Source organism: Syngnathus acus, chromosome 24 (assembly GCF_901709675.1).
Source record: "Syngnathus acus chromosome 24, fSynAcu1.2, whole genome shotgun sequence".
NCBI classification, from domain to species: Eukaryota; Metazoa; Chordata; class Actinopteri; order Syngnathiformes; family Syngnathidae; genus Syngnathus; species Syngnathus acus.
The window spans coordinates 8,316,880-8,330,772 of NC_051108.1; the positions used below are offsets into that span (position 1 = coordinate 8,316,880).

Consider the following 13,893-nt stretch of genomic DNA (forward strand, 5'->3'; position numbering starts at 1 on the left):
CATTCAGACCATATCCCTCTTCTGTCTGCCTGCCTGCCTGCCTGCCTGCCATCCATCCATCCATCCATCCATCCATCCATCCATCCATCCATCCATCCATCCATCCATCCATCCATCCATCCATCCATCCAGCCAGCCATCCAGCCATCCCTCCGTGTAGCTCAATTATGTTGTCATTGGTTGTCAAGTTGTACTCTAACATAACAATGTAGGTTACAATAAGTGTCAGTTTTCCTATCTATCTATCTATCTATCTATCTATCTATCTATCTATCTATCTATCTATCTATCTATCTATCTATCTATCTATCTATCTATCTATCTATCTATCTATCTATCTATCTATCTATCTATCTAGCTCAATTATGTTGTCATTGGTTGTCAAGTTATACTCTAACATAATGTAGGTTACAATAAGTGTCAGTTTTCTTACCCTGACAGTGAAAAAAACTGGTGCATGCCCAGGACCTCCACCAACATTCTCTGGGTTAAAGGTGGTATATGGCTGGCACATGAAAGGGGGCTTCAGAATGTAGCCACATTGTCCATTCTGCAAGAACTTGCCTCTATTTAGATCCATCTGTTCCCCAGGAGTTTGGAAATTCAGGGCCACTGGAGAAAAAGAACAACAAAACATAACGTATTTTTGAACCAAGCACTGGACGTGGATTTAGTTTTGGGTGCATGCAACCCACGTCTGGAACAAAAATATGTACATAAGACCTCAGAAACTACAACAGTGTGATGCTTGATTAATGTGTAGGCAAAGGCAAAGGATTCTTACCAAGTTGGCAGCCTCCATTCCACATTTCCTGAGGGTTATAGTTGGAAGACTGTAGTCTCTGTCCTGAGGGGTAGATCCTGCTCAGATGGTGGCTATTGTGACGGACAAAATACATCCCTGGAAGGTAAGAACAAAGGAACGCAGCCCATCAAGTCAGATACGCAGATCTGAAGCAAAAACACCCAGAACTGATTTCACGTTACTGTTATAAAATATCAAATATGTAAACCGCAAACAACCTTACTTTTCCTTTTTTCATTGCATTGTCAAATGTTTTCCAGTAACTTTTAAATCCAAATAAAGCATGCTTGTATAACTTTAGATCAATTACTAACTACTTATTACGCCAAGCATAAGTTTAATGGGAGGAAAAAAAAAACTACAAATAACCAGTGATGGGCATTCCATCCCTGGGATAGAACGGTCAATCCGTCGGTCCCGGACGGACGATTAAAGGTTTTTAAAAAGGGACGAAAATGGATTTTTGTTGCCATCCGGGTCAAATAACAACTGACAAAAACATGCCCAGCCTGTCTTTTGTGTTTAATGCTCCAATCCAGACCAAATATTAAATATCATGATGCGGCAATTGTCTTGTGCATGTTCATGGTGTTTGTATGCTGGAAGTGGAGGAGGTGTGCCTTCAGTTTGCAGCGAACAAGAGGAGCACCTCTCCTCCTCGTCAAACAAGTTTACACATCACCAGTCATTCTGGCGTTCTGGCGTGAGTGTGTGTGTGTGTGTGTGTGTGTGCCCCAATGGATCGCCAACTTATCGTGGTGGGGCACTTTGCGTGTCTCCTTGACCCCTGGAGCTATGTCGGCAGGAGTCTGGGATTCCCTTCTCCAAAGACCACCAAAGGTGGAGGGGCCAGCTCGGCTGACTTTGACAGGTCTGCTGAGCCAGCCAATGGATAAATGACACGTCAGCAGCACGTCAGATGACGGCTCTGAAGAAGACTGGAGTATCAGTTGAAACTGTCAGCAGGTAACAACTTAAATTGTTATTGTCTGAACAAAATAATCTGTTTATAAATAGCGTGAGAAGCTCGATCATCCATGAGGGACTTGGAGTCGAGCCGCTGCGCTTCCATGTTGAGAGGAGTCAGATGAGGCGGCTTGGGCATCTCATTAGGATGCCTAGTGGATGCTTACCCGGGGAGGTGTTCCGGGCATGTCCCGCCAGAAGGAGACCCTGGGGACGACCCAGGATGCGCTGGAGAGACTATGTCTCTCGGCTGGCCTGGGGACACCTTGTGATTCCACGGAATGAGCTGGACAAAGTGGCTGGGTAAGAGAGAAGTCTGGGCATCCCTCCTAAAGCTGCTGCCCCCGCGGCCCGAGCCAAGTTAAGCGGTAGAAGATGGATGGATGGATGGATGGATGGATGGATGGATGGATGGATGGATGGATGGGTGGGTTGGATTGGTTGGGTGGGTGTATGTATGTATATATATGTATGTACGTATATATATATATATATATGTATATATATATATATATACGTATATATATATATATATACACACACACACACACACACACACACACACACACACACACAGTAGGGACTCGTATGTGAGATTGCTGTTTGTGGACTTCAGTTCTGCCTTCAACACCATTGTGCCACAACGACTCATCTGCAAACTCGCCAAGCTGGGCCTCTTTACCTACCTCTGCAACTGGCTACTAGACTTCCTCAGTCAGAGACCTCAGGTGGTACGTGTTGGCGACAAGATCTCCGCCAGCATCACGCTGAGCACGGGGGCCCCCAAAGGCTGCGTGCTCAGTCCGCTGCTCTTCACCCTGCTGACGCATGACTGCGCTGCAACCTACAGCGCCAACCGCATGGTGAAATTTGCTGACGACACGACTCTGGTGGGTCTCATCACCAAGGGCGACGAGACTCAATACAGGTTGGAGGTTGACCTTCTGACCACGTGGTGCAAGGACAACAACCTCCTGCTGAACGTCAACAAGACCAAGGAGATTGTTGTTGACTTCCGGAAGTGTCACACCCGACACCTGCCGCTGACAATCGACGGTGCTGTGGCGGAGAGAGTGAGCAGCTCCACGTTCCTGGGGGTGCACATCAGTGAGGATCTCTCCTGGTCCACCAACACCGCATCACTGGCGAAGAAGGCCCAGCGCCGCCTGTACTTCCTGCGGAAACTCAGGCGAGCGTGTGCTCCTCCGGCCGTCATGACTACATTTTACCGTGGCACCATTGAGAGCGTCCTCTCCAGCTGTATTGCTGTTTGGGGTGGTAGCTGCACTGACTACAACATGAAGGCCCTCCAGCGCATAGTGAACACGGCTGGTAAGATTGTTGGTGCTTCACTCCCCTCCTTGAAGGACATTTACACCTCCCATCTCACCCGCAAGGCGACCACGATTGTGAGTGATGTGAGTCACCCCGCTCACTCTTTGTTTGATCTTCTGCCCTCTGGGAAGAGGTACAGGAGCCTGCGCTCCCGCACCACCAGACTCACCAACAGCTTCGTACTCCAGGCTGTTAGGATCCTGAACTCTCTCCTCCTCTTCTGCGTAGCGTCCTGTACTTTTGCGCTATATTCTGACTGTCTGCTGTATGCACACTTGCTCCGTTTTGCTCCTCTTATTTATTTATTTATTGTGTTATTTGTTTATTTATTCATTATTATTACTCTTATTATTCATTGTTTGTGCCTTCTTGTTTTTATTTTGTGTTGTTTGCTTGTATGTATGTCGTGTACTATGTGTTGTCACCGTGGGATAGTGGAAACGTAATTTCGATTTCTTTGTGTGTCTTGGCATGTGAAGAGGTTGACAATAAAGCAGACTTTGACTTTGACTTTGACAGTGGCGCCTCGGTTTTCGAACGTCTCGGTTCTCGAACAAATCGGTATTCGAACAAAAAATTCGAGATTGTTTTGCTTCGGATGTCGGACGAAATTTCGGTTGTCGAACCTCGCTAGATGAGCCGAAAGGACCCGCATGCCAACTGACTCCGTTTGTTATTACATTCTTGTTACTCTGAGGATTGCATCAAGTCTAATCATGCCTCCAAAGGAAGCAGGTGGGAGCAGTAAAGCCATCCTAAAACACAAAGACGCTCTTAAAGCTACGTGACAGTGAGCGCCCGGCGCGCTGCGGCTGCGCGATCGGACAAAATTAAGCTCCCTGCGCAGAGGTCCACTTAAATTTTGGAAAGTACATCAGGACATTAAAAATATTTTCTAAATTTCAGCGACGGCTCTGTCACAATAATGCGACCAGCGCGGTGTAGTTGCGCGGTCGGCGACGCGCTACGGTGGCGTATTTGGCGATGCACTGCAGTTGCGCGATCGTACAAAATTAAGCTCCCTGTGCACTGAGGTCCACTTAAATATTGGAAAGTACATCAGGAATTTAAAATTTTTCCTCAATTTCAGCGATGGCTCTGTCACAATAATGCGACAAGCGCGGTGCAGTTGCGCGTTCGGCGGTGCAGTTGCGCGTTCGGCGGTGCGCTGCAGTTGCGCGATCGGACAAAATTTAGCTCCCTGCGCACTGAGGTCCACTTAAACTTTGGAAAGTACATCAGGACTTTAAAAATATTTTCTAAATTTCAGTGACGGCTCTGTCACAATAATGCGACCAGCGCGGTGCAGTTACGCTGTCGGCAACGCGCTACGGTTGCACGTTCGGCGGTGCGCTGCAGTTGCCCGATCGGACAAAAATGCGCAAATGAAAAAATGCTTAAAAAAGGCGGGGTTTTTTTCTGGGAATGGATTAATTTTTTTTTCCATTATTTGTTATGGGAAAACATGATTCGGAATTCGAACGATTCACTTCTTGAACAGCCTTCTGGAACGGATTGTGGTCGAAATCCGAGGCTCCACTGTATGTATATATATATATATATATGTATATATATAGTATATATATATATACTATATATATATGTATACAGTGGCTTGCGAAAGTATTCGGCCCCCTTGAACCTTTCAACATTTCGCCACATTTCAGGCTTCAAACATAAAGATATAAAATTTTAATCTTTTGTCAAGAATCAACAACAAGTGGGACACAATCGTGAAGTGGAACGAAATTTATTGGATAATTTAAACTTTTTTAACAAATAAAAAACTGAAAAGTGGGGCGTGCAATATTATTCGGCCCCTTTACTTTCAGTGCAGCAAAGTCGCTCCAGAAGTTCAGTGAGGATCTTTGAATGATCCAATGTTGTCCTAAATGACTGATGATAAATAGAATGCACCTGTGTGTAATCAAGTCTCCGTATAAATGCACCTGCTCTTTGATAGTCTCAGGGCTCTGTTTAAAGCGCAGAGAGAACCATGAAGACAAAGGAACACACCAGACAGGTCCGAGATACTGTTGTGGAGAAGTTTAAAGCCGGATTTGGATACAAAAAGATTTCCCAAGCTTTAAACATCTCAAGGAGCACTGTGCAAGCAATTATATTGAAATGGAAGGAGTATCAGACCACTGCAAGTCTACCAAGACCGGGCCGTCCCTCCAAACTTTCATCTCAAACAAGGAGAAGACTGATCAGAGATGCAGCCAAGAGGCCCATGATCACTCTGGATGAACTGCAGATAACTACAGCTGAGGTGGGAGAGTCTGTCCATAGGACAACAATCAGTCGTGCACTGCACAAATCTGGCCTTTATGGAAGAGTGGCAAGAAGAAAGCCATTTCTCAAAGATATCCATAAAAAGTCTCGTTTAAAGTTTGCCACAAGCCACCTGGGAGACACACCAAACGTGGAAGAAGGTGCTCTGGTCAGATGAAACCAAAATCGAACTTTTTGGCCACAATGCAAAACGATATGTTTGGCGTAAAAGCAACACAGCTCATCACCCTGAACAGGGAAGATGGCTAAAATTGATGGGAAGATGGATGGAGCCAAATACAGGACCATTCTGGAAGAAAACCTGTTGGAGTCTGCAAAAAACCTGAGACTGGGACGGAGATTTATCTTCCAACAGGACAATGATCCAAAACATAAAGCCAAATCTACAATGGAATGGTTCACAAATAGACGTATCCAGGTGTTAGAATGGCCAAGTCAAAGTCCAGACCTGAATCCAATCAAGACTCTGTGGAAAGAGCTGAAGACTGCTGTTCACAAACGCTCTCCATCCAACCTCACTGAGCTCGAGCTGTTTTGCAAGGAAGAATGGGCGAGAATTCCAGTCTCTCGATGTGCAAAACTGATAGAGACATACCCCAAGCGACTTGCAGCTGTAATTGCAGCAAAAGGTGGCGCTACAAAGTATTAGCGCAAGGGGGCCGAATAATATTGCACGCCCCACTTTTCAGTTTTTTATTTTTTAAAAAAGTTTAAATTATCCAATAAATTTTGTTCCACTTCACGATTGTGTCCCACTTGTTGTTGATTCTTGACAAAAAAATTAACTTTTATATCTTTATGTTTGAAGCCTGAAATGTCGCGAAATGTTGAAAGGTTCAAGGGGGCCGAATACTTTCGCAAGGCACTGTATATACGTATATGTATATATATATATATATATATATATATACAGTAAATCTTCGTATTATTTATTGAATGAGTTAAAAATTTATTTGAAAAGATGATTACGTAATGTACCATATGTGTTTCAAGTACTTCGTAAAGATATTTCAATAATTCCTTATTACGTTTTTAAATCAGTATCATGGATCAAGCAGAACGACCAAATGCATCACAACTCTGTTTATTGAAGTTGAGGGAAATTGGTACGTGAAAGACTAGATCGCTGGCAGAGTGAGTGCAGCAAGGAAGCAGCAAGGAAGCAGCGTCAGAGCGAAGCACAGCAGGACAGGCAGATAAGTGGGTGTTGTACATCGCTAAGTCAGACAGTGGCGAGGCAAGCTTGCGGTCGGGGACAGGCAAGAGATGAAGTCAGACAGGATACGTAGTGGGTCGGGCAAACAGGCAAGCAGGATGTGAGGCAAAGACATGGTCAGCAACAGGCAGCGGTCGGGCAAACATGTAAGCAGGACGTGAACGGGTTAGTCAAACAGGCAGGCGAGGTCGGCAACGGGAGTCAGTTTGGTAAACAGCCAGCAAGCAAGGAAGGGTACCAACGCAGACAAACTGATAAGGGAATGGTGTTTAAATTAAGGTGTTAACGAGCCAAGAGCTGAAGGAACGAACACGTGACAGTAAGTAGCTTTCAATATATAACAGTGTATACAATACCTGAGTCTTTGACATGTCTGAGGGCTTCACTTTCAGAAAATGAGGACATGTGGCTTGGCGGGGCTTTGGCAGCATGTTGAAAACTTTTAAAGTGTACACTGCGGGTGTACACAACCAATTCTGACAGCTCTGGACTCATCTGAGACACAGCTGGCTAGAGTATCAACAAACAACTGGTCACTCCCAAAATATCCTCACCATAACAAAAATAATGACATGTGTAGACCTTGTCAATCTTTTGCCTTTGATGGATACTGCTCCCAGCTTGTCTGACTTCATCGTCTGATGAGCTGAGGTCTGACGAACTTGATGTGCATTCCTCCGCTGTGCTCTCTTGCTTCCCTTTAATCAAGATTTTACCCTTAAGAACCTGCACACAGCGCACACCACAGTTTACCCACAAATAATCCACAATAACAATATGTTCAACCCATACATTTGAACAACAATAATCCTGGTAATTTTCAGTGGGGTGTGTTTTATCCAAAGGTGTCAGAAACGTGTCAGGAAAAATCCCTATAAACTCTGTTTATATTTGATTATAACACCCATATTAACCAATTCATTGCAAATCCATGAATTGAACCATTTTCATTATGTGGTTTAATTTTAAAGCTGGACTATTTTACTCTTGACATAAGAGGAGGGTTATAATAAGACCAATAGTAAAATATCCCCATTTTTATATATTGAAGGAGAGCATAGAGCACAGGTGTCAAACTCAAGGCCCGGGGGCCAGATCCGGCCCGCCAAATCATTTTATGTTGCCCGCGAAGACAAATTGTGCATCAAATTCGTGTGTCATTACTAGAATTGCAAATTGTTTTCACTTTTAATAATGTATTTTTTTAAATATTTGACCAATTTTTACTCGTCTGATTTGAAAACGAGTTATTTGTCAGTTTGTTTTGTAGCTTTTACTGTATAGAATATGAGGTGCTCATACATTTATTTGGGTTGACAGTCATAATGGCCCTCCGAAAGAAGCTATGACTACAATGCGGCCCACGAGAAAAATGAGTTTGACACCCCTGGCATAGAGATTTGTGCAATGCGGGCTCCAAAATTAAAGAGACAGTAAAACAAGCCCAACATTAAAGTCATTAAAGTCATTAAAGTCCCAATGATCGTCACACACACATCTGGGTGTGGTGAAATTTGTCCTCTGCATTTAACCCATCCCCGTGTGATTTTAATCCATCCCCTGGGGGAGAGGGGAGCAGTGAGCAGCAGCGGTGCCGCGCTCGGGAATCAGTTGGTGATCTAACCCCCCAATTCCAACCCTTAATGCTGAGTGCCAAGCAGGGAGGCAATGGGTCCCATTTTTATAGTCTTTGGTATGACCCTACATTGGCACTTATGTGATCGGACTGTATTAAAAACAATTCAAAACTACAATTCCCCCCTCCCAAAAGACTAAAATGATTTAATAGTATTTTGGAACAGAGTGGCGGTGGACTGACTGACGCCCACTTTTTGGGCGGAGTCTGCTTGATTTGACTAATGAGCCTAACCCTTTTTTCACTTTCCTGGTATAAAATCAATAAACAGGGCTAGTTAGTGAAACATGAACCATCTTAGCTATTGTGTCCCTTTAAGCATGAGCCAGGTTGTGGTTTCCCTGTCAAAAGGGTTAGGGTTAGCTGTACAAGGTCCAACAAAAAAAATGCATTCATTTTACTTTTCGTTTTATTTATGGTTGTACAACATCCCAGCTTCAGTAGAATTAGGTTTGTATTAAGGCTAGCATCAATTTCCCTAGCCGAAGCTAACAACATGAGGCTTCCATTATAATGTCGAGCATGTGCCACTCATTTTTTTTTTCTTTTGACACACAACGTCCTGTTTCTGCTGGGTTTTTGGGTGAAGATGTGCTTTGGGGCATTTTTGGCAGCTGTGACTCAGAAATTTGCATTGCTCTAGTCAGGCCAGTTTCCGAAGGTAGATAGTGGCTCCACAGACCATTGACCGGCAAGCTGTTCTGTCACATATGCTCTGTAAAACTTTGGCCTGGGGATTATGAATAATGAGGTTTCGGGGGTCTCCAAACATGCTCATTGCTTGTCAAAAATATTAGGAATTATTAATAGTAGGAAAAAGTATATAAAGTATATAATTCATTGTACTGACCACACACACTGCTCTGTTCGTGAAAAAGATACTTATTTGCGCTATTTAAGTTCTTGGGACTCATAACATTGTTTGAAAAATCATAGACTTGAAGAACACCTGGGAATTTCATTCGGTATCAGTGTATTGTTGGCTAATTTTAACTGTAACTTGTCAGCAAATTAGAGAAGAGGATACTCGGAGTAGCAGAATAAATGAAAGTTACGCTAAAGTTCAGGAGCAAAATAATATTAAACGCGTAAAATGAAAATTTTTAATGCCTAAACATTTAATTGGCTAATCATTTGCAAGTAAAGGGGGTCCTCCATTCACAGTTATAAAATGAAACAGCTTGATTATGTCTGTGTATGTTCTTCTTTGTGGGGTTTTAGCTTGTATTTTTTATCTTTTTATTCTATTTGTTCTATTTATTTTTTATTTTATTTTTTTATTTTTTGCACTGATCGGTTGGCACTTTTTAAATTTCGTTGTACATGTGTGACAATGACAATAAAGGTCTATTCTATTCTTGGCTGGAAGTCAGGTGACGCAGGAACGTGACATGGCCTACACCCTTTTGCCAGTTTGCCTGTATGCCCTGTCAAGTAACATGGTGGATGGTGAGAACAGATGGTGCAAAATGTGAGTATTGGATTGTTCCCAGGAATAAATTTGCATTGCTGAAATTCCAAATTTTAGCAGCAGGTGGTGCAAAATTTGAAGTGAGAATTATTAAATAAATTGGTGCCAAACCGTTACATGAGACCAACGTTGGGCAAGACAAGCTGAACGAGCAAAAATAGAGATAAACAGAATAACACGGGGTCGGTTTTGGGTCACGCACGGAAGCACAAATGTGTTTATTTTATTTTTTATTTTATTATCTTTGCTTGGCTAAATATATTCTGTAACAGCTTAAAGCAATATTATCACTTAATTGGACCAAGGTGCCCACTACTATGAATATGGTGGTGTGTGAAAAGATGTTTAAAAGATTGCTTCAAATGTTTGGATTTTTGATTTTATTTTCTTTGCTTGGCTAAATATATTCTGTAACTGCTTAAAGCAATATTATCACTTAATTGGACCAAGGTGCCCACTACTATGAATATGGTGGTGTGTTAAAAGATGTTTAAAAGATGTTTAAAAGATTGATTCAAATGTTTGGATTTTTGATTTTATGTTTTATTGAAATGTAACATTGAAGTGTTATTTTCATAAAAAGGGAAGTGAAGAAAAGAGGAAGTGGGAGGCTTACCAGGGTGTTGGCTGTATTTTTGGTGGAAGATGGTGCGTGGGAAAAATGAAGAGCGGAAACAGCTGCCGGAGGGCAGCAGGTGTATAAGCGTGGGAAACTGGGCAATCCTATCCTATGGAAAGTATAGGTGCCAGTAAAGGGGGGGGGGCAGAGAAGTCTATAAAAAGACCGCCACAGGCAGCTACGGGGCTTCTCTCTCCCGAAGAGCATTAATACGTGAAGAAGCCCGTACGAGTTCCAAAACTTTTTCCAAGCCTCAGGAATCTTAGTGTGACACGCAAGATCGCTTGCCTGGATTAACTTGGATTTACTCAAAGAATTGGACTTGACAACATTGCATGAGGACCTAGGTGAGGGGAACGGCTTTTTCTGTATTTACGCAAGGGGGAGGACAGCCGTCGGGTAGTCGGTCCTCTCGAGGCCAACCTATTTCTCAAATTGGAATTTCAGAAATGAAATCGAACTGATCACTCGACTTTATTTCCACCAAAAAATAGCACACAAATGACAGCTACCTTTTCGTACTTTTCTGATTTATGTTTTATAATCAAAAGGACTCCGGGATTGAATGATTTTATTTGCACGGGTATCAGTGAGTGAAACTGTTCAGTTTTTTGGAGGAATTAAGATTTGTAATTCTATTTCATGCTTCTTCAATAAATGTGGCTTATATACTCATTTAATTCGTTGTGCGCTAATTTGTATGGTATATGCAATCGATTGTTTGTTGTTGTTTTGACAATTCGATTCATTGACAGGTGGTTATTATGGTATAAAATCGTACCGTAATAAATAAAATTAACGAAGGTGTTTAAATTTGATTATTCGGATTATTGTTAGAGTTAAAATTTGTTTAATTGTCCGTTGGTCGCGGGCCCATCCCGTATTTGTCGGGCTGCGTCAAAGTCTAAATCGGACAATTGAAGAATTAAATTGCCTTCAAAATTATTTGAAGGATCAGTTCATCTCGTTAAATATTTAATTCGTTCAAATATTTGCTTCACTTGAGTTATATAACGAAGGTGTTTAAATTAGATTATTCGGATTATTGTTAAAATTTGTTTAATTGTCCGTTGGTCGCGGGCCCGTCCCGTATTTGTCGGGCCGCGTCAAAGTCTAAATCGGACAATTGAAGAATTAAATTGCCTTCAAAATTATTTGAAGGATAATTATAATTCGTTTAAAACATTTTGATTCGTTTTAAGAGGAATATTATTCGTTTAAACAATCGAGTTGGTTGAAGGATTTCAACGGTTAAGAGTTTATATATAGTTTTAGAATTAATGATTAATGTATTAAATTTCTTATTATGATTAACTATTATTGTCATACTTCCATTAATTCGATCCTTCATCGAATAAAGACAAGTAGGCTCGCTACTTCAGCAACAAAGTAGAGCAGACCCATATAAATAGTTACTTCGGCAAAACTAGTGCAAGGGTGCGCTAGACCAACGAATCCCTGAGGTCTTAACAAAGACATCTAAAAATATCCGTAACATAACAAAAGCCTCAAACAACAGAAGGGAGCCATCATTATGGTGCGGTTATTCTGACGACTTGCCTCGAATTTGGTTACTCGGCACGCGCGTCGTTTGACTTGAGAGGGATTGGCGTCATAAAGAGATTAGATTGATTCTGTTAGAATTAATTTAACTCGGGTGGTCAGAGACGGACGAGTCCCTTCACCCCGACTTATCGAACCCTTTAATAGGAAGCCGGTCACTTTGATAAAAAGTGCACGTTTGACAGCCCCTATGAGGCACAGTGCCTGTTACTTTTTTGCCAATAATTCAGTAAAGCAATCAAAACTGAACCACGTCTTCCCTCCTATGTTCTGACCGACACCCGGGGGCGAAAAGAGCATAACCATCAGAGCCAACCCCCTATACAGTCCTCAGGCTCCCCAACAATAGCGGTAGCAGTTTGCATTATTTTATTGCAATGTTTTTCCTTGTTCAGATTTGTTTCAAGACTACAGTTACAGTTAGATTTCACTTTGATGGTTAATGCAGTTATTGCAAGTTTGTTTTTTTATCACAGTAGATTGGTTTATTTACATTTCAAAAACCAGAAGCCATTCATTTACAAATGTGATTGCACTTTAGTTTACATATTTAAATGTTCAGATATTAAGACGTGATAGACAGTTTTTGCATGATTTGAAGAAGGCAAAATAATATGCTTTTTCTCTCGAATATATTGTTATAATCATTTGTTTCAGATGTAATAATTTTCTGTATAAAAATTAAATCTGGTGTTCAAAAAGTCTTTTTTCAAACTTGAGTCTTGAAAAAGAGGGGGTCGTCGTATAATCAGGGTCGTCTTATATTCGGGCCAATACGGTATTAGACTATAGTGTCTCTTTAGGTTGAAATCCTCAGTGAATTTCAGTGAAAAAGTATTGTAATTCCCATTTCTCGTGAAAGCGACGGCCCTCAATGTCAACTTTCCTCGTTTTCTTTGCAGTCGCCATGGCAGAAATGAGGGAAGAGGGGTGGTGCTGCCACCTTTTGGTAATAGGACGAATTACAGTTTCAAGTTTCATGATTTTTTTAATTCAGTTTGACAGTGCTGTAAGGATGACAGAGGAGTTCAAGGTGGAGGTGGGACTGCATCAAGGATCAGGTCTGAGCCCCTTCTTGTTTGCTATGGTGATGGACAGGCTGACAGATGAGGTCAGACAGGAATCTCCATGGACCATGATCACAGATGACATTTTGATCTGTAGTGAGAGTAGGGAGCAAGTGGAGGGAAATCTAGAGATGTGGAGGTATGCCCTGGAAAGGAGAGGAATGAAGATTTGCAGAAATAAGACAGAATACATGTGTGTGAATGAGAGGGATCCAAGTGGAATGATGAGGCTACAGGGAATAGAGATCCAGAAGGTAGAGGATTTTAAGTACTTAGGGTCAACAGTCCAGAGCAATGGAGAGTGTGGAAAAGAGGTGAAGAAGCGCATACAAACAGGGTGGAATGGGTGGAGAAAAGTATCAGGGGTGATGTGTGATAAAAGAGTATCAACAAAAATGAAGGGAAAGGTGTACAAGACAGTGGTGAGACCAGCGATGCTGTATGGTTTAGAGACAGTGGCACTGAGGAAAAGACAGACGGCAGAGCTGGAGGTGGCAGAGATGAAGATGCTGAGGTTCTCTTTGGCAGTGACGCGGTTGGATGGGATCAGGAACAAGTGCATCAGAGGGACAGCACATGTCAAGTGTTTCAGAGATAAAGCCAGAAAGGTCAAACTGAGATGGTTCGGACATGTACAGAGGAGGGATAGTGAATATATTGGTAAAAGGATGCTGAGGATGGAACCACCAGGCAGGTGGTCAAGACCAAAGAGGAGATTTATGGATGAAGTGAAAGAGGACATGAGGTAGGTGGGGTGTGTCGAGTGGCATGGTGGTACAGATGGTGTAAAATTAGGTATTGAATTTGGCCCAGGCACATTGGCTATCCCAAAACATGTCGTAGTTCAATATTTCACCAGGAGATGGTGTTAAAGCTTGACATAGGGGTGACCGGATGGAAATTAACAAATCTAATCAATT

At 42.2% G+C, this 13,893-nt stretch overlaps 1 protein-coding gene across 2 annotated transcripts in view; it reads right to left on the reverse strand.

Annotated features, from left to right (window-relative positions):
• LOC119117707 (1-phosphatidylinositol 4,5-bisphosphate phosphodiesterase delta-3-A-like) overlaps nt 1-13,893 on the reverse strand; it is a 124,020-nt gene that overhangs the window by 45,923 nt on the left and 64,204 nt on the right. For both annotated transcript variants that reach the window (XM_037244154.1, XM_037244153.1), the window contains 4 exons: nt 7,200-7,343; nt 6,974-7,127; nt 785-901; nt 434-612 (listed from right to left, as the gene is read on the reverse strand). In XM_037244154.1, coding sequence (XP_037100049.1) covers nt 434-612; nt 785-901; nt 6,974-7,127; nt 7,200-7,343 — 594 coding nt within the window. The remainder of the gene's footprint in view (nt 1-433; nt 613-784; nt 902-6,973; nt 7,128-7,199; nt 7,344-13,893) is intronic.